The sequence below is a fragment of the Symphodus melops genome (assembly GCF_947650265.1).
Source record: "Symphodus melops genome assembly, chromosome: 6".
In the NCBI taxonomy this organism is placed as follows: Eukaryota; Metazoa; Chordata; class Actinopteri; order Labriformes; family Labridae; genus Symphodus; species Symphodus melops.
The window spans coordinates 13673570-13694186 of NC_136696.1; the positions used below are offsets into that span (position 1 = coordinate 13673570).

The 20617-nt window shown below is 40.8% G+C and overlaps 1 protein-coding gene across 1 annotated transcript in view; it reads right to left on the bottom strand.

Moving 5' to 3' along the window:
• itpr2 (inositol 1,4,5-trisphosphate receptor, type 2) overlaps nt 1-20617 on the bottom strand; it is a 54954-nt gene that overhangs the window by 28239 nt on the left and 6098 nt on the right. The window contains exons 2-37 of the mRNA XM_079345174.1: nt 20485-20555; nt 20096-20214; nt 19931-20017; nt 19267-19425; nt 18431-18529; nt 18133-18216; nt 17861-18007; nt 16532-16627; nt 16194-16238; nt 14085-14236; nt 13205-13304; nt 12900-13060; nt 12672-12813; nt 12433-12591; nt 11255-11427; nt 10396-10515; nt 10004-10186; nt 8904-9155; nt 8665-8812; nt 8399-8546; nt 7637-7824; nt 7409-7532; nt 7261-7318; nt 6957-7122; nt 6483-6650; nt 5838-5912; nt 5625-5750; nt 5410-5532; nt 4726-4926; nt 4247-4498; nt 3982-4107; nt 3672-3800; nt 2962-3082; nt 2513-2694; nt 1923-2065; nt 959-1067 (exon numbers count right to left, since the gene is read on the bottom strand). Of these exons, the coding sequence (XP_079201300.1) occupies nt 959-1067; nt 1923-2065; nt 2513-2694; nt 2962-3082; nt 3672-3800; nt 3982-4107; nt 4247-4498; nt 4726-4926; nt 5410-5532; nt 5625-5750; nt 5838-5912; nt 6483-6650; nt 6957-7122; nt 7261-7318; nt 7409-7532; nt 7637-7824; nt 8399-8546; nt 8665-8812; nt 8904-9155; nt 10004-10186; nt 10396-10515; nt 11255-11427; nt 12433-12591; nt 12672-12813; nt 12900-13060; nt 13205-13304; nt 14085-14236; nt 16194-16238; nt 16532-16627; nt 17861-18007; nt 18133-18216; nt 18431-18529; nt 19267-19425; nt 19931-20017; nt 20096-20214; nt 20485-20555 (4936 nt within the window). The remainder of the gene's footprint in view (nt 1-958; nt 1068-1922; nt 2066-2512; nt 2695-2961; nt 3083-3671; nt 3801-3981; nt 4108-4246; nt 4499-4725; nt 4927-5409; nt 5533-5624; nt 5751-5837; nt 5913-6482; nt 6651-6956; nt 7123-7260; nt 7319-7408; nt 7533-7636; nt 7825-8398; nt 8547-8664; nt 8813-8903; nt 9156-10003; nt 10187-10395; nt 10516-11254; nt 11428-12432; nt 12592-12671; nt 12814-12899; nt 13061-13204; nt 13305-14084; nt 14237-16193; nt 16239-16531; nt 16628-17860; nt 18008-18132; nt 18217-18430; nt 18530-19266; nt 19426-19930; nt 20018-20095; nt 20215-20484; nt 20556-20617) is intronic.

Consider the following 20617-nt stretch of genomic DNA (forward strand, 5'->3'; position numbering starts at 1 on the left):
GGTGCAAACACGAATAGTAGAAAACAAAAGTCTGACTCTTCTGGTTTCTATATTAAGAAATTAAGACAACACATTTACTAATGCGATCATACAAAGAGAGTGTAAAGACAAATACACATAAAAAATAATCTATTTTAATAAGTGATGTATCTGAAAGGTCAGAGGAAAGCAACACATGCTGCACATGTTAACTATGTTATAATGTGTAGGGCATTCAACTGAATTCAAGACAAGCCGAACAAATGGTGATCTTTTTTTACATGTAGAGTTTTGAATGGGCCCAACACTCTTGTTGTGTCTGCTCAGCATCACCTCCGATCACCATGAAGCCAAAACAAGCTCTCCTAAACCTCCAGCCAGTCTTTTTCCACTTTGGCCCTTATCCTCCATCCCCTACCTTGACACTAACATACACACCTCAAGCTACTTTCTCAAATCTCCGTCTCCTCTTCGCCACTCCTGTCGTTCGCTTTCCAGCAGGAGTCAGGCTCCTGCAACCCCCCCCCCCCCCATTCCACTCCAACACACACGCACGCTGCAGTATTGATTTGTTTGTTCAGTTCTCTCCCCCTCCTTCTTTTCCTTACTTCCTCCCTCCTATTCTCCCTCTCAGTGTGAGTGTGTCCTCAAGTGCCTCCCTACCTTACGTAACATAGACAGGCCTACAGCATACTGATGAAGGGAAGTCTGGGCTCCGGGCCGACAGACATGGGAGAAAACAAGGGCTGCACAGCATAGCTGATGGGAGTGAAGCACTGCTGATACTTGGAGACAGCGCTAAACACTCACCAAACATTGCTTTATTTATGTGCCCTTTCGTGCTAAAATGAAAGCATGAGAGACTATAATCTTTTTTGTGTGGGGGGGGGGGGATCCTCCATTTGTGATGTAAAAGTGACAAACATGTACTGTGCACCATGTTAAAGTGATACACTCCCCGTGCAAGGTGAGTACTCACAGCTTCCTGAAAGCATTCCTTCTTGTCCAGCATCTCTCGCAGCGTCTGGAGGATCTTAATACACAGCTTCTCCTCTTTTTCCATCAGCTTCTTGGTGTGTTTAATCAGTCTGAAAAGTGGCAAGAGAAGTGCTGTATCAGCTTGATATGCTCATACAGTCAGTCACTGGATTTCAGCTAAAAACAAGACATTGTTTTTTTTTTTTATTGACAACTACTGCCGAACTCCTTTTCTGCTTTTAGATGGTAGCACAGCAGAGGAGCAGGACCCCCAGAGGTTTGATTTGTCATAATTATCTTCTAAAATTTCCACTGACAGACACATGAAATATACTTTTTCCTAAACATCTTCATAAGCTAAAAAAAATAACACTCATTTTCCATGCACAACATTGTGTTTCTTCATTTAATGGTCAAAAACTCAAAGCAGACAGTTGGTGCTGCACAGGGTTAAAAACGATGATAAAATGATGAGACGGAACCCGGTTCTCTTCAAGGATAACTGACAGTCAAATTGCAAATAAATGACTGTGCAGGTTATGTGTTATGTTAAGTTGATGAATAAAATTGGCTGATCTGAAAATCCAATTCACTCTTACAGTTTTAAAAAATATATATTTAACAGGGATGTCCTGGATTTCTTTATACTTTTTAAGATTTTCCGTTTAGACGTTTTCACAATGAACTTTGTTTGCAAATAACTTGGACCTTTTGTGAGATAGAAAGAAAATGGTTTCCCATCAGCAAGAGTTTTTTTTTTTTATATCTACCCAGACTCAATATCAGCAACAATAACAAAAACATAGCAATCATCAATGTCAAAAGTATAAAACACCTTACCCAGAAGACCATGTGAGCCATACTGTTGATCTGTGTTGTGGCTAATTTGACATTTTAAATTTTGGCCTCCATGCTTCCCTGTTTAAAGACTTTGGTCCATACACAGATTCTAGACAGGGACTCACTTAGACATGAAAGCTCCGCTCTCACAGCGTAAACGAGCAGCCTCTGGAAACAGCAGTTCGGGGCTGTGAAGAACATCAACCAGCACAGAAAATTCTGCCTGAACCTTCGGACTGAACTGCTCCTCCAGGAGGGACACGACCCCCTGTAGACAGAGACACAAAGGCTCATGAGATGCTGTGCAGGAGGAAACGATACAGCTGAATACTCGGCATACCGTTGCCACTTCAGGCTCTAAACTCAACTCTGCTCTTTATAAAAAACAAGGCCACATTATCAAAATGGCTAAAGGAATGGTAAACTCATTTTAGGCATAGACTAAAACAGCTCATTCATCAGGTTTTCAGATTTGTTTATGAAGCAGATTAGGTGAAAACCTATTGGATGGATTGCAGAAATGTTTGGTGTAGACATTCATGTCCCTATGAACTTACATTACCTTACATTACTTACCCATACAACCCTAACTTTTTCTCTAGTGCCATCATCAGGTTAGATTTATCCACCATGACCAGATGCTTGCAAAAATAATCTTATCGCTCATCCTGCACTCTCAGAGCTAATAGCATGAACGGAGACACAAGATGTGCACCTGCAGCTTCTCAATAATGTTCTTGTAGTCAGGGCCACCCAGGGGCTCCTTCCGTGGTCGTGTGCGTGCAGAGGTCCTCCAGTCCTTGGCTGCTCGCTGCACCATGTTGCTGTGGACCTTGAGAGACAAAGTGTTGACCTGACTGTCGAGATCCACAGGGATGGCTATGGCCCGGGCCTTAGCTGAGGAAGGATATGAAGAAACATGTCTGTGAGTTTATTCATTATATGCCGACATTAAACATCTAAACCCTGCATCGATCCAGCTGCTGCTACTTAGTTGTGTCTCGAATGTGCAATAAAATGATCTCTGACCAAATCCAGCCACAGATATGCTCAATCTACACAGTCAGAACAATAAATATCGTTACATTGACATACTTGTAACGTTCAATGTCTCCGTCAACATTCAAAAATGTGAAAGCTGGACACCAGAGTACTGAAACTCACCGACGTCAGCCAACGTCTTGATACAGCTCTCGATGTTAGCCTTCTGAGCTGAGTTGATCCAGTTGCAGTTGTAGATCCTAAAAGAAGACTGGAGCAGCTTGATGAAGACAGACTGGTTTGTCTATGAAAAGAGGAGAGATGAAGGTAAATCTTTCTTTGTTTTTGTTTTTCAAATTGGCATAAAGGTTAAAAAGACCCCTTTTGTACATGGTCCCTGATGGCTAAACTTATAAACTAAACTAATAGGAACACCTGTATAACACCTCTTATAGAAGATATGAATACAGATTTTAGGATAAAAAAAATAATTAAGATGCTGCTCTAGCTCCAACATTCTCCAATGAAACGGGTAAATATGCATTATGCGCCAACTTTTTCTGTAAAATGGAAAAGGATTTGTACGTGTGAACCAAGTATGACCCTTAGTGTGTGTATGTGTGTGTGTGTGTGTGTGTGTGTGTGTGTGTGTGTGCGTGTGCAAATGACTACCGGTAGTTGATTTGTATTTTACGTTTGCCATCACCTGCACAGGGACAACAGATGGAAATAAGTGAGTTTGCTAAATCTGGTAAAAAAAAATAAAAAAAAGCATCTTTTCTCTAATGACAAACTAATGTTCTTTTCTAACAATGTCCGTGATTCAAATAAACTAACAAACCCTCCCTTCGCAGGTGCATTTCACTGGGCTGTTAAAGGTGAGATGATGATACCTGCAGATTGGCGTGGTTGACAGAGAAAGGTGAGCTGAAGAAGCCTTTGACAATGGCCATCACTGTTTCTGTCACATACTTTTCCAAGGCCAGATCGGCATGGTTACGGTCTGTGGTCGTGTTGCACACCTAAAATAGAAGAATGAAATCAAAAGGTGAACTTCTGAATAAGCTAAGCATCACAACAAATCACTGCCAGTTTTCTGTATTCACTGTCTTTGCCTCAGTGTATCCTGACACATTTTAAAGAGCCTCATTATAAAAATATCAGTCAGACTAGTGTGACCTTTAAAATCTGGCAGAGCCTTACACTGGACATGTCCACCAAGAAGTTGTCAAAGAGCTTCCAGATGTGGTTGGAGGTATAGATCTCTTTCATTTCTACCTCTGTGTCCACGTAGCAATGATTCACAAAGTTCACATAGGCAGTTTTCACCTAAGGGGAAAAGAAAAGGAGATAAGATGACTCGCTTATACAGAAATGTTGTTAGACTTTTGACAAGCTTGTTAGTTTTTATCTACACTATAAATCTCCAACCATAATATTATTTTCTGGTCAATTATTTAGCCTTTACCTCTGGTATACAGTGAACATCGGTGACAACTTTGACAATATCGTCAAGCGGCAGCAGAGAGTTGCATTTCAGCTCAGTGTACACGTTCTTGCCCTCGGTGCAGGCAGCCAGCAGCTCCACCAGCGTGTTGTGGTAGGCCAGAGCGCCGTCTTCATCTGTCCGCTCTCGCTCAGAACCCATCATCTGCAGCAGCACTGAAAACGAGGAGCGGTCATTGTAGAACACCAGCACGTCCTCCCCTCCATTAACCAGCTGGAAATACCAACAGGAAGAGAAAAGTTACATGAAATAAAAGCAAGGTTCACCCGACGTCTGCAGTTACCATTCACACATTAATCATTAATGTACAACAAAATGCATAAAAAACACAAATAATTATAAGACTTATGGCCCTTAAAACTGTGAAATGAAAAATTTAAGTTCAACCCTTCGGTGAAATTCCCTTAATAAGCATGTGTGATCACTGATGACATTCGTACCTCCGTCATGACTTTGTCCTGACATTTCTTCACATACTTCCCATCGGCCTTCACAATGGTCTGCAGGAACTTGAGGTACTGAACATGCCGTCCGTGTGTTTCGATGCAGTGGACAAAATGATGGACCACACGATCACTGATCTCGTTGCAGAGTTGGTAGTTATTCATGAAGATGTTACGCATCGTCTCAGCTTCCAGAAGCTAGTGAGAAACACAGTAAAGAGGAAGTCTTTTAAACAAGAACATCTTCATAAAGTTAGGTAACTAATTTGTTGTTCTTTTATGATTCACTGTTGGGCTCTATTTGTAAGGACAGTGGATAGAGCAGTAAACCGGGAAGAGTAGGCGAGAAATGACAAAAAGGAGGGAGCCACAGGTCGGACTTGAACCCGAGTCGCCCGCTTGGAGGACTGTAATCCCTGTACATTGGGCACGACCTAAAGACTAGGCCATCTCTGCCCCTGAACTAACCTGTTTATATAAAAGACAGAAAAAGAAAACGGTTTCGGCCAACTGTGACAAAGTTGTTTAGGACCTTGTGGTTGTGTTTTTTTTTTTTTTGTTTTTTTAAATAATGGGACAATTCTGTTCACACTGATGCATGCTACAGTGAAAAATATGGCATTTCTAAGACAGACATTAACATGAGAGTGTGACAAGTACATCAAGATCATATCAATTTACCCCTGGAGTGAGGAAGAGGTTGAGGTTTTTATGCAGGAGAACTTGATTCTGAGGGTTCCCTCTGCAGAAATTCTGCAGAAATGTGTGTGCCAGGGTCATGATCTCGTTCATCTTCTCATCACTCTGTGCATAAAAGAAACAGATTGGATTATTAAAGAGGAACAAAAACATACATGTACACATACACAAGTGTGACAAGTCCTTCAGTTTCTCACCTGCTCGTAGGGGATCTGCAGAAGGTCCAGCACCACAGTGTGCGCTCCCATGTTCTTCAGGAGCCTCTGCTGCTGCACACGACTCTTCTTACTCGGGTAACACAGTTTACTGAGTCTCAGCAGGATCTAAATATTAGACATCGAACATCACATTAAAAAAAACACAAAGCAAGAGAAAAATGACAGAATTGGAAGTTAGAACAGGAAGCTCACCTCTTTGACGATGTTGTAGTTGCTCTCCATTTGAGGTTTAATATCTCCATCCTGCACAGGGCTCAGGACAACCTCCTGAAAAGATGCATGACGATCAATTAAAGCCTTTAATGACTATATCAATCATTGTTTTTGTTTTCATTGATACGTGTAACAGTATGTTAAATATCTGAAATGCTGTGATGACACGGCTAACCAACGGTGCAATTCGTATGTGTTCTCAGCAGCATGCAACAATCTCCCATCCAGTCTCTAATTAACATCATTCGTCACACATTAATGGAAAAAAACCCCCACTGTTCTGATCTTTATCATCCTTCTCATTGCATTATAATTACAATAATGACGTTAAAAGAAACACACAACATGTTACAGGGCCGACTGATAACCACTTGGTCACATTTGTTTCCTGTTCTGCCACACATTATTATTCATTATTCCTCAGTACACAGCAAAAACACATCCTTCCGTCAGCTTCAGTGACAACAACGACAAACAAAGGAGCTATTTACAGCGCAGCTGAACGACTGATGGGATGTTCAGATAAATCTCTTAAGTTCCTGTGAAGAAATAAACGTCACTTCATGAAGTGCAATGTGACATTTTTGTTTAGATGCTGGATACCATGAAATAATGGTACACCACCTCGATGTTTTGCTCCTTGCTCTGTCTGACCCCGAGTTCTTCCCCGTTGTAAACTCCGCTCTTCTCCACCCACAGCTCTGACTTTTCCACAGTCAGACGCAGCTGGTCCAGGTCTGTTTTGATCTGCTTGTAGTTCTCTACATCCTGCTCAGACACAAGTAGCTGGACCTGGAAAACAGACAAAACAAAAATGCCAAATGAGAAAAAAAAACCCTGAGAGAATGACAATAAAAGAACAAATGTGTGTAAAAACATTTCTCTGCCAAGTGATGCTCTATCTCAGTCAGAGTGTTGTTATATTGGGAGCTTGTGCCAGCAGAGGACACTCTTAGGGAGACATTTAAAAACATTTGCTGTTTGGAGGGCCCGCCTCATCCAAACTGATAAAAGTCACTTAACTCAGAAAGTGCCTAATGCCATACTCTTTGAGCTCACCCAGTATGAAATGCACGAGTGCCACTGCTGTGTTCCTACCTGCTTGAAGGCCTGCAGCACCTCGGCTCGCTGGCTAAAGTGCTTGAAGATTAGCTGCAGTGAGCCAGACACCAGCGGGGGGTAATCTTGCATGATGAGATGGATCAGAACCCTCAAAAACGTCCTGCCACCCTCATCATCCAGCTCCACTGCACTCAGCTCTGAGCTAAAACCATACATGTGCATGCAGTCAATCCGCAACATACTAATCTTTGACAGGAGTTTATAAACAGATGCAATATCTTCCAACGAGACAAAGGAAACAGTGTAGCCTCCATCTTTGGCCAATTTCTGTGTGACTTACCTCCCTGCAAACATGCTCTCTGCTTTGGTCGCGATCTCATCTATGTCGGGTTCAGAAGCTGGAGATAAAACAAAGTGAACATTAAATCGGCAGTGTGTGTGTGTATTTAACTCAAGAGTTTTATTTTAAGAAGAGAATAAAGACTCACGAATGAATGGGACCAAATCAGCCACAGAGGCAGAGCTTTCAGTTACACTCTTCTCCCCAAACTCTTTCTTGTAGATGGACAACAAGTATGTGATTCTATAATCCAGCCTCACACTCAGGATGAACTAACAGGGAGACACAGAAACATACAAACAGAGAATCAAACTGTTGAATAAGGCCACCTTTTAGTCAGACTTCACTTCACATATATCCAGTAGGGGGCACTAACTTGCAGGATCTCAATGATCTTCAGCTTGGTGTCCATCACCATGACGTCCTCATTGTCAGGCAGGAAGTGTCCTTTACCGTAGCGAAGGGAGGGAGGGGTGTCAGGGAGGCTGTGAGGGACACCTCGACTCATCACCATCTGAGTCATCAACTCCCCAACGCCATGGATTGTACGGAGGACATTGTTGCCTAAAGAGGGAACTCACACATTTTACTTTGTGCTTGTGTGTGTGTGTGTGTGTGTGTAAATGTAATCATTAATATCTATTTTGGGAGTGAACATACAGTATTACAGTCCAAGCATGTTTAGTTTTAAAACTAAAAGACAAGGACATCAGAATCATTCTAAACAGAACAGAAATAAATTTGCCATTACAGTTACAGGTCCATTTAAGCTATTGTACAACAATTGTTTGAAATATTCATTAAAACTTTTGTGTGAATCCAGTTGCTAAATATCCTGAATCATATTGAAAAGCTCATCTGGTTCATTATAAAGGCTCTTCTGGCATTTCTTTCTGTGGTCTGTTGACAGTCATCTTTTTCCTTATTGTGACTTCATTTATAGATCCAATGAGGTCTAGACTTCTTTATCTTATATATATATAACAAGGCCTTAAAAGCTAGAGATTGAAAAAGTTTCCTGCATTTTAAAAGGTTAAATTGAACTTTTATGCAACTCCTATAAGTTCATGATAAGCTTACAACTCTTAAAAGATCAACACAATGAAATACTGCACTTGTACTCTTTCATAGCACTGACCAGCCTCAGGGCTCTTGTTGAGCTTGTTCACAAAGGTGAGCGGGTGTTGGACAATGTCCAGAATGGCCAGTAGGGTGCGTGTGAGGCGCAGCAGCTCACTAAAACTATAGAAACCAAAGTAAACCAAGTTACGAGCCAGATTCACCACCTGGGAGAGAGAAGAGAAATAAGCACAACATGAATAACAAATGTGAGAAATTAAAAAAAAAAAAAAGACAGTCCTGTAGTTATGTTTAAAGCATGTATATCATGATGACTTTTTTCACCTCTAGTGTGAGCTCATTCTTTTCTTTATCCCCAAATGGACAACGCTGGCTGACCACATCTTTGAGGTATTCCTCCACAAACTCCATTGTGGGTGCAAACTTCCTCTTCATGTCTTCTCTTGAAGCGTCAGTGGTCTCGTACTCAAACCTGCAAGAAAACAAGGTACCCATCTACATGCTTTGACAAGCAGAGTATACCTGAATATTACAAAAAAAACAACACACTGATGGGCACTCACTCATGGATCGTGATCTTGGAGGGGATCTCGGTCCAGAGGCGAGCATAGCGAACAGGCACCACCGCCTCCTGAGGATCCCTGTCCACATGCATATGTAGCATAAGGCGGCAGAAGGACGCCCTGAGGTTGTAGGGCAGGCAGTCGTCAAACATGCAGCGCAGGATCAGATCGACTGGAAGCTGACAGGATATCTGGTTGATGGCGAGATACTGACGGTCCAGACACATTTTAGCAAACAGGTTGAGCTGGTATCTACAGAACAGGCGGGGACACAGGAGAAGAATAAAAGTGAAGGGATTTTTGTTTCATATATCACATGTGAAAAGAAGCAGGGCCGAACATACTATTGTTTGCTTGTTTCAGTTATATTAGTATACAAAGAAATGAATTTGAGTTTTGCTGATGGCTACATTTGAATTATACACTAATATACAGTAACGGGGAAATAACCAACAAATACAAAATTCCAATACCATACTTTATTAGTTGGTAAAAAATAGTAACTTGTTCAGTCTTCGTCTAAACGGTAGCCAACCCAATTATATATACAGTTTTATTATATTATTGGTGCTAACAGCAGAAACAGCAGAGAAACAATGATTTAAGGTAAATCACCATGGGACAGCATGTTGTCTATCAAAGAGTTGTCAATCAGGGTTTCCTATCACAGATTTTCAATTTTCAATTCAAAATTGAGCAGCTCTATCTCTATTATGTTAGAACTCCTTTAGGGCTGTGGCAACCAGTAAAAAATGGATGCAATCATATCAGATCCATAGAGAGTTAGTAGTATGTAGTTATTAAAAAGCAACAATGACTTGCATATTTGTCTCTATAGAACTGCCAAGTTAGTTCAAAATCACTAATTCAATAAGTACATCCATCACAGAGCGGCATTAGACATAATGAGCAATTTAAAAAAAAGCTAAACTCTGCTGCATCGGTCAGAGTCATGTTCATTATTTATTTCAATTATGACCAGTTTGAACTAAAATGGCTAATACTTCAACCAGTGCAGAACTAATGAAGGAACTTATTTTAATGTAGAATCTTAAGAAAGAAAGGGTAGGGTAGACAGAAGCAAAGACCACAACCATCACCTGTAGTAGGTGATTGTGTCTACATCCATCTTGTGGTTGCCTTTAGCATCCTGAGCAAGGTGTCGGATTGATTTGCCGTGAGGTTCCTTGTGGCTGTCGATCCAGTAGAGCCAAACCTCCTCCTCCTCCACCTCATCCTGCAGCAGAGAAGACTCCAGGGTGGTCTCAGTGTTAGGGATTAGCCTAAGGAGGGGTATGATATAAAGCAGTTATAGAGAAAAAACTGCACACAACATTCAGTATTGTGAATTTTCGCAGCTGCAGAAAATATTTACATTACACCGGGGGGGACATGTAGAGAGAGTTCTGTTTGGACATGTTAAAAGTGAATGGCTGAAGCATGACAGGCTTGTCTCGGATGTTAAATATAGATTCCGCAGGGTGTGACTCACTTAGTCTGGATGAGAATATCTGCGTTGGTGGGGTTCAGCATAAATTTACAGATAAGCTCCTGTGTGACAGGGATGGCAGTTTTGTTGGACACGCAGAGATCAGAGAGGTAGTCCAAGAATCTGGAAATGTAGACCAGACATGAATCACAACATTTAACCAATGCTTTGGGAAGTTTCAGCAGATGAAGTGCATGTACACAGGAGGAATACACAAAAACATCTTCAATACCTGACGCTTTTCTGTCCCCATTTTCAAATCATTCTACACATACTTATTTGTTGCTTTCTGTGGCTCTTGCAGTTTATTTTTATGTAATGTATAAGGACTCAATAACTGCATCACATTTTCCCATATCAAACGTGTACTTCAAATCAACACCTCCAATTATGTCATAATGAGCTGGAGGGGAGGTAAGGGTGTAAGAGGTAACACCCCCCTCCCCTCCCCCAAATAATAAATAAATTAAATTAAATAAATTTAAAAAAATAGGGGAAGTTGGCAACATTGTTGTATTGAGTTGGATAGCATTATATCATATTTCTATAATACCATCATCCCTGTGTTTCAAAATATACTGTACATTTTTAGAAAAGTATTCTGTATTTTCATACACAGCAGTTACATACTATATTTTCTATTAGCAAATTTTCCCTTTGGTTGGGGGCGCCGGTGGCACAGTGGCACCGCGCGCGTCCCCATGCATTGAGGCTATTGTACCGCATGTCCCTCCCCACCCTCTCTCTCCCACCCCCTGATCATTCCACTGTCCTACAATAAAGGCTAAAAAGGCCAAAAATAAACCTTTAAAAAAAAATAAAAAATTGATCATCCAATGTTTAGCAGGTGTCCGAGTCTGACCTGGGCTCTCTGTTGCGCCTCAGCAAGCTGACAAAGGTCTCAATCTCTTTGGCTGTGATGTGTTTTTCCAGCAGCTTGCGGTTGTTGTGCAGCAGGGCAGTGATTGTGTCCTCAGCCAGGATCTCATATCCAATCTGAGACTGCATGATTGAGAACTTTTTGGCTATATATTCCTACATAGAAAAGAAAGTGTAGGCAGCTTTAACCAATTGCATTAAAACACTTTTGATGCAAATGGTGGTGAAGCTGAACGAAAAAAAGTGTTATTTATAGAAAAGCATTAATAATATGAATCACTGCATATAGTGTTGTCATCGACCCTAACTCCCTTTCATTAAGTTACCCACAATAAAACCATAGGCCTGTTTAGACACCGACTGGCTGTTAGCCACCACTTATTTCAGCTATTTGTGGTGAGGAAGGGCTTGCTCATTTAGTAATTTTCATCAAGGGTTTAGATTGCATAATCTAAATTTTCAATTTATCAAATCATCATTTATCCTACAATATTTCAACAACAACAACAAAAACAACAAAAATAAGCACACTTATCAAAGTCTAGTTAGCTTGAAAAGCACAAAAAAAAGAATTTGACATAAAGATGGAAAAAAAGAGTAAATTACAGCGTCACTAAGAACACTAATAAGGACTCTGTTCTCTGCAAGAATAAAACAATGTTTCTCTCCTTTCTGTCTGTGACATGTTAAACTGTCTTCTGGAAAAGACCAGTTAATTGCTTTAATCATGTAATTATTATGCAGCCTGGGTGGGAGGAAGGAGAACAATTAGGGAGAAAACGGCTAATTAAAAACCACAAATATGTCCTCTAGCTAGACAGGCCTATCAAGCGTTTATTTTTTGTTCTTGTAATAAAGTATAATAGTTTGAGATGTATTGTTACACATTTTAGTAGTATAATTTGTAGAAATGCCGCTTAACTTAGCAAGCTAGCTATTAACCTACGTTTGGTTCAAAAGCTAGCTGGCTAAAAGTTAGCATTAGCCACTGTTCAGAATTAGATTTTAATGGAAGTGGTTAGCAGTTTAATTAATTAATTAAATTAATAGTGATATGAGAATAAATACTTTTTCAAACTTAATGAGTTCTTGGTTCCAAGATGACAACAATTGTTTATAACTCCATGTCCACTCAATATTATTAAGAAGAAGACAACATGCCTGGTTTTTGCGATAGTCTTGCTGGGAGTGGCGTAGCACCCTGTAGCAGAGTCTCAACATGTACTTGAAGTGAGCATAGCGCTGGTCCCCCAAATCTTCCAACTTTAGCATTGGACCGTCACCCTGATCTGTGAACGGAGCCCTCAAGATGCCAAAAATCTGCAAAACCAGAAAAATGGTAGAGGACCAACTTCTCATTGTCAATCTGCGGTTTTAAAATATGAAAGACTTCAGCTGACCTGGGCAAGGATGTTCTGCTCCCTCATGAGTTTCTGCCTCTCTCTGTTTGGTGTAGAAGTAACCACAGACAGCACATCCTGGCCGTTGTTTGGTACCACACAAACAAAGAAGATCAGGTCCTCCAGGAGCTTAGTTACAAACCTGGAATAAATATCACATACATATGAAAACATAACATATGCAAAGCATGTTTTATCACTTGTGCTGTCATGGCTGTGTGTCTGTACCTCCTCTCATTCTGAGCTATGTTGCCGTACTGCAGCTTTCTCACAGTCGACTCCAGGACCTTGCTGGCATCGTTAGCGAAGTCCAGGTCTCTGACCTCCGACAGAGGAACAGAAACGATGGCAAATGCCTCTTTATCCTCTTTAGTGGGACAGGTGCCAATCTATCGTGACAATCAAGAGAAATTTTCAAATATAAAAAATCAAATACATCTGAGTGTTTTACTAGTTTTTGCAATGCTTATGTGTGTGCATGTGCGAGTGCAAGTGTGTGTTTGATTAGTGCTTATTTTTGGATGAGTGTAGACCTTGAGCATGACTGGACGCTCCTCCTCTGCATCGATGGGGACATTGGTGCTCGTCACCCAGGTGTTGGTACACAGGTGCCTCAGTCTAACGTAGGAGTTTCTAGGGAAAGTATTGAGCACAAACCAGTTTTTGGTGGATTCTTTTTTTTGGCAAGTCTACAGTAGTCATCTAATTTCAATTCTTAAAATCTGACATTTTAGCTAAAATAACAGCAGAACTTTGGGGATGGCAATGTCTGCATTTGGCTTTTGATCCAGACCGATATGTCTTGGCTGTAATTGGATGGATTACCATAACATTTCTGAAAAGGCATTCATTGTGCTAAATCAATAAAAGATTATCCTAGCCTTTCTGTGTCTTGGAAGCTAATGGATTCCTGTTACATACGTTAATGCCACTAAAGTCCCTCTCCACATGATTAACTGACACAAAAGAGTGCAGCCATTTGATCAAAATGTTTTGAATGTAAAAGTACTAATCTTGCCATGCTAACACATTTAGCTAGTTTAATGCATGTCAAAAGGTCAGCATTTATCACAAACATAATTAAGTCTAAGTGCCCCCTCATACAACTGATATAATGGCTCCCAGTACTGTTAAAGAAATGCATGTACTGCTTAGGCGGATAGATTTAAATAACATTGTTTTTATTTCAGTTCCACTAATTTAAGAAATTATCCACATTTCTGACTGTTAAATACTGTTCCATTACTAATAAAAATGACACATAGTTGACAAACATTTAAAAGGAGACATTCAGCATCACAATTAGTGACAATTAGAACTGATCTACTCTGTGCTGTAAACTCTTGCAAAAAAAATGCTTCTGTGGATACAACTGCAGAAGAAGTAGCTTGTTACAGCACTACAGCAACTGACCTGGGCACCAAACAGTCGGCCCGCTGCAGAGTGGTGGCATCCAGCTCAAACAGAGAAGCGATATCATTCCCATGGGGAACAGAAACCAGAGTAAAAGCAATCTTGTCTGCTGCCTGATGCTTCTTCTTGGAGAACACAATATCTGTCTCATTCTGCAACACACACACACACACACACACACACACACACACACACACACAAACACACACACAAACACACACACACACACACACACCAGGGGAAATTGTTATATCTCAACAATCTTTTACAATCATGATGCAACACTTGATATCTCTTTGTCAGTCAATATTTAAGATGCATCCACAGCTTCTTCACACAAGTCTCTGGATTTACACAATTTTCTGTCTGCTGTCCTAAGCCATGCCCTTTGCTCTCTGGTATCCTCAGTGAGCCATGGACTAAGGGAAATGTCCATGCAGTTTGGACACTAGAGGGCAGAGTTTATTCAGAGATGAGACAAGTGAGGAGCAGAGTGTGTCTGTAGCCTTATCTGATTTTGCCAAAGTGTCTGGCAAAATCCAGAGTGTCTGGCAAAATCCCTAGAAGGAAGCATGACAGCCAAGTCATAATCAGATTTAGGGAATTGCCTACTTTGTGAGTAGGAGGAATGGCAACCTTTCTGAGGTCCTCTGAGGACAGAAGAGAGACTGGAAGTCAGAAGGCCGGTTCCTTAATTTAACAGTTAATGTATCCTCTGACAATCAGTGGTGTGCCATCAGAGGAACATGTCCAGTTTCACAACAAAGTTCTCCAGATGAAGCCCTGGCAGGCACTAAATAACAGCAATATATATTTTAATGGGAGCAGTTACCACGGTATTGAATTATCTGGTATATTACACAAGATTAATAAATAATTTGGGATTTTGTGAAACTAAAATTTGAGTTGCCCCCCAGTGACAAATAAAGTTTTTTTAATTGAATGGAAAAAAAATGTTAAAATAACTGTAGATTGTTTTTCTGTCCTCTAGGCAGTCCAAAAAGCAGAAAGACACTTTAAGGACAAAAAGTAGAAGTTTACCAACACTTCACAATTTACATTTGTCATACTGTACATGTTGCTATATTGTCAAGATTCAGTCACATTCATTTTGATTATAGAGTGTCATTATAGAGTCACCAAAAAGCTGAGAATAGATGTGCAGATTTACCGTATCTTTCCACATGTAATCATGTAAATTCAGATATGTATATGAGCCCAACTGTAGATAAAATCTATAATTGAGGACAGAGATGTGAGCCAAACTCTACTGTCACAGATTCTTACACTAATGAGGTTTCAAATTACACAGACATGCAGCTCGAGAACCGTGAGTCATCTGTGCTGTGTTAGACACTGCAGTATGTACGCTGGTACAGTCTGAACTGATGCAGATGTAGCAGATAATGCCAAGGGTTAATTCTCCCACTGTTTTCTGCATGTCAATGGGAAGCTCCCCAGAGCTCCCTCTCCGCCTCAGCTTCTCTATCTTCCCTCCTCCTGCTCCCGCCCTCCTCTGCTGGTGACTCACCCCACCAGCTTAGCACAGGCGAGCGAAGCGGAGCAGACAGCACGTCTGACTCCCCTCCATCCCCTCTTGCAGGGCACCCCCACACCCAGACGTTATGTAAGGAGCCCCCTGTGTGTCTGAAATTCAGCATGTGCATGAGAAAGTGTGAGGCTGAGAGAGTTAGTGTTTGTGTTCCTCTCCATCGCCAGAATACAAATGTACGAGGTAGCTCAGAGCTAAAGGAATATCTCAATATAGATTCAGAGTTTGAGTGTGCACACATAACTTTGTGAGACTGGTGGCGTTGCATAACCAAAGACTGAGGAGATGGAGAAGGGCCTGAAGATCGACTGATAATATTGAACTGCTGAGATAGTCATTCTTTCCACTTAAAATCTAACATCATTTCTCACCTTGTCTTTTCAATAAAGAGCAATCTGGCTCATCTGTGTTGTAAAAAGACAGACTATTTACACTGCTGATGTCTTAAATCATAAATCTCTTCTCAGCATGTCCCAAAAGGACATACCTAGGTTGAAGTAGGTTAAAGCCAGTCTGAGGTGGTTGGATCTGATTTTCTGTTTGGCAGCCTGACTTACCTCTCCTTTGGGCACCACATTGTTGTCTTTGAATTCAGGGTTCACCTGCAGAGTACACAGAGCTGTCAGTGAACTCTAATCAAGACAGCTCTGATGATAATTGCATCATTTTCATCCCCATCACCCAAATTCAAAACTATTCATCAGCAAAAGATGTGTGATAGAGGCCATATCAGTGGGAACACTGCCACCTACAGCACATCACCTAAAATTCTCCTCAACTATGCTTACACACTGAGCAGAAGAAAAACCGAGAAAAAGGCCCTTTGTAAAATAGTGTACAACTGGAAATATAATGTACAAAGAAGGTGTAGCAAAGGTGAAAGAGTAAAAGATACCTCAGCTGCGAGGTAATTCCCTGTTGCCAGGTGTTTGAAGCGGAAAAGGCTGTTCCACTGGCCGGCTCCGCCTCTACAGGGGTCATAGTGCACGACCTGACATGGAGACACACAAACAAAAGAGCATTTTACAGCAACAAGCGTTTTTTATGATGCTAGTTACCCCTGTGAGTATGTAGTATGCAGTCAAGTGTATGCTTTAATCCAGCTGGTGTGATGTTGTGAGAAAGGTAATTATGGATCCTGTTTACAGTGTCCACTTTAGGTCTTCATGGGTATTAGAATGCTTTTAAATGTAGCTTCTTAAATGAAGACCGAACAGCTCTGGCTTAACAGCAGTAATTGAATGTAACATTAATTCATTAACCAAATGACAATGTGATGCATGGCTTCATTTTAAGCTAACATCAACATCTATGTAGCCTGTCCCTGCGTGAGTTAGTCAAGAGGGATCTAATGTGCCAAGTATAACAGGATTTTTCTTCTGTCTCACACATATAACAAATGAGTGCATTCTGGCAAAAACAGCCGAGGGAGAACAGGAACTTCAATTTAGTGCTTGCTGATAAGAGGAACGTACAGTACAATAGACAAAGAACTAAAAAGTTAGAGGGGCAGACAAGCAGATATTACACCACTGCTATGATCCAGGGTTAAATATTGGAGGGAAACTTTTCTGTTTTAGGTTTCTATATGGGGTAGTTTTTGTTATGAATGCACTGTACGGTTGTTAATAATATATTTCAATTTCACCTCATCTATTAATGATATTCAGTCAACTTTACCAGCACAAAAATGGTCAACACTTTAGAATTAGGATCACAATACTCACCATTAACTATTATCTTATTGTAATTAGTAAATTATCTTAATATGTTTTTGTTTAATAAGGCTCTTATACGGTAGAAGTAAGCAACTGTATATTAAGATCCTAGTTCATGTACAACAATTTGCTAACTTAATATCAAAGAGCAGCCATTAGGAGGGTACTGAGGGTAAACTCTTAGCTAACAGTGTGTTAGGTTCTCACAGGCGCTTAATGATGATTAATAAGGTATGGTACTAATTAGAATGCTAATTGGCAGATTGTTAATGTAGTTAATCTAATCTAATGTAATGTTAATTTAAAATCTGCCCTACATTAAAACAACTAATATAAATAAGCATAAATGACATCAACAGACACAATGGTCTCTCACGAGCTGGGATTAAATCCAGAGATTTCTGCATCAATTGATTATAGCCAAGATCAAATAAAACATTTAATGAAAAATCTAACGTTCTGCAGCTATTATAGAGAAATAAACCTCTTTGCTTTTTGTGTTTCACCTCAATTTCCCAGAGGGCCTTGGAGCTGGTGGCGGAGGTGGCAGACTGTCGCAGTGTGGTCCTGAGAAAGACGTGCTGCTGCTTTTTGTACTCGTCACCAGTCAGAAACTTCTCCTGCTCAGCGTGAAACAGCCTCACCACATCTCCCTGACAGAAGTCAAGAAGACAACATGAGACTGCTGTACGACAACGGCATGCCGTTTGCTCCTCGCGTCAAGCGTCTAGCTACAGAAGCACAAAGAAATAGCTCTATGGTCGCTAAATCATCATACCCCCTTTAGTACATCCTCCCTGTAGTCGCTAAACTTCATGAACAAGGTGACCTTCCAGCTGGTGTTACAGTTAACAGCATTAACCTGCAGAGATGAAGGGGATTTTTTTTTTAATCACACACAAGTCACTTTTAAACAACATTTTTTGTGGTTTTTAAGTTACAAACACAGTTTATGTATAACATATTGTTCTGTTAAATACGATGCCTATTAAAACAATTTTTTTAGATAAACACAACCAGAAGATGAGCGACGTGTCTTATTTTTAATAAAATAACCACATATGAGCTGTTCCCACCTCCTTGCAGCCAAGGTTGTCGAGTAACTCGATGTTACTGGCATGAAGAGGCTGCCCTGCGTTCACTGGCATCAGCACCACCTTGTCTCCGACCACCACCTGGAACCCAGTAAGAGACAGTCAAATCCCAGAAGGACACACAGGTTGGTAAACTTTCAGCAGTGTTTAACTAGATCAAACAGAAAGGAGCAGTGTGACCATGCAAGGGGATCCCACACATCTTCGTTTACAAAAAAAAAAAGAGTTGGGTCGAGCCGCTCATGAACACACGTTTGTTCAGGCCGTGGTGTTTGTGCATTGAATGCAACATACAGAGATGTGAATGAAACATACACTACCTGCTTTTGATACTTTGCATGCTTTCTAACCTATTCTCAGACTATGGCAGACTCTTAAACACACTATGGCTTCAAATGTGGATGCTTCAAAACATATATTCCAATGCAAGATTGAAATATTTTCAGACTTTTTTTTAATATTAAGAAGCAGCGGAGATGCAAAGTCACAACCGACAGACTCAGTTCAGCCTGTAAACCTACATGCAGTGAAAGGCCAATGCATCCATGCTTTTAAAATGATACTTAGGGTCTGACTAATACAGCACAAACACCATGCACAATCAAGAGCAATACCTTTAACCATAGGATGCTAAAGCCAAAGGGGAAGGACAAAATCAGAAATGTTACTGAAACAGGACAAACAATGAACTGACAGGATGAAAAAGTCAGCTCGCACGCCAAATGACATCTGCTGGAGTTGTAAAAGAAAATGAAGCTGTTGTACTGTAATGTGTGTTTGGTGAAATGTGTGTTTGTTCAATTAAAACGAAAACTCACATTATCTCCTTCGCTGCGGAGCTTCCAGAAGGGCTGGATGTAGAACCAGGAGCCCTCGTTCCCAGCTGGGTCCAAGGAAACTCGCATGGCGTTCTTCTCCAGCAGAGCAGGGAGACGCTTGTTCACCGTCAGATACTTATTACTCTTTATGTGCAGGAGCTGGGACAAAACAGTCAGTGCAATGTGTTTAGATACTGCGAGAGCTGCAAGGTGGAAGTATTCAGACACATATGTGAAACTTCTCATAGCATACTGTAAAAAGACAATAACTTCTACCCAGAGCACAAACAGCTCTGACACCTTAAGGTATATAAATGACCAAATAATCCAAGAGCTAATTTTGTTCTCTTTGAAATGCTGGGAAATGTCTTTTTTTTTACATACCAAATGACACGTCTCATACTTCTAAGTAGACTGTTTTAATTATTGAAAATCATTTTTTTGGTAGAGAAAAAGGGTTCTTTGGTTGCTTGCTTATTTCTTTTTGGAACTCATCGTCTAAATCAAGACCAAGGCAATCGGTGTGCACTTCTCCAAAATTGGCTCGAGGCATCGGGGATTGGATGACAGTAACACAAGCTTTGTCAACAAGATAATAAAAACAAGTCTCTGGACCGGAGACAATCTGGCGCTGCATCTGTTTGCTGAAGAGACGGTGCTGTACCTGGATGACGTTGCTGTATTTGACAACTTCTCCAAGGAGCTTCTTGTTCTCTGACTCATTCTGCTTCTGCTCCAGCTCTGCTGCATGCTGGGTAATAAAACACAAACTTATTAAAGCTATAATATGCTAATCAAAATTAACAAAAAAAAACAAAAAAAGGCTTACCTGTAACTTTTTAAACAGTTCTCCCTGTGTGTTGTTATTTCCCTGTTTTCCTTGTTTTGCTTTCCAGAACTGTTTCTGAGCCGAGTATCTGTTCATGGGACACACCTTGAAGAGGCAGTCTGGAGAGGAGAAGAAGCATTCAGGCACACAGGAGTCACTCTTTGCGCGGCAGAAACCACTCGAGGGTTTTAATGTGGTGAAATTGTATTTTTATGGGTTAATGGTTATTTTCACAACAGATCCCTGTAGAGCCCCCTAAGCACGTAAAGGCTTCAATGTTGTGTCACTAAACATTCAACGCAAATGAGCTGGTCAGCCTTGACAGTGAACAACGTTTGTTTTTCCTGTGTTTTACCTTGAACCAATGGGACTAGCATATTTCTACACACCTCTGAACTTTTTCGGAGGGTTTGCCAGGTCTCCTGCATCAGGCTGGACCACACACCGGTCATCCACGAGCCTGCAGAGAAGAGATTTACATCATAAACACAGTGGTTGGAGCTCACCTGACCTTGCAGTGTT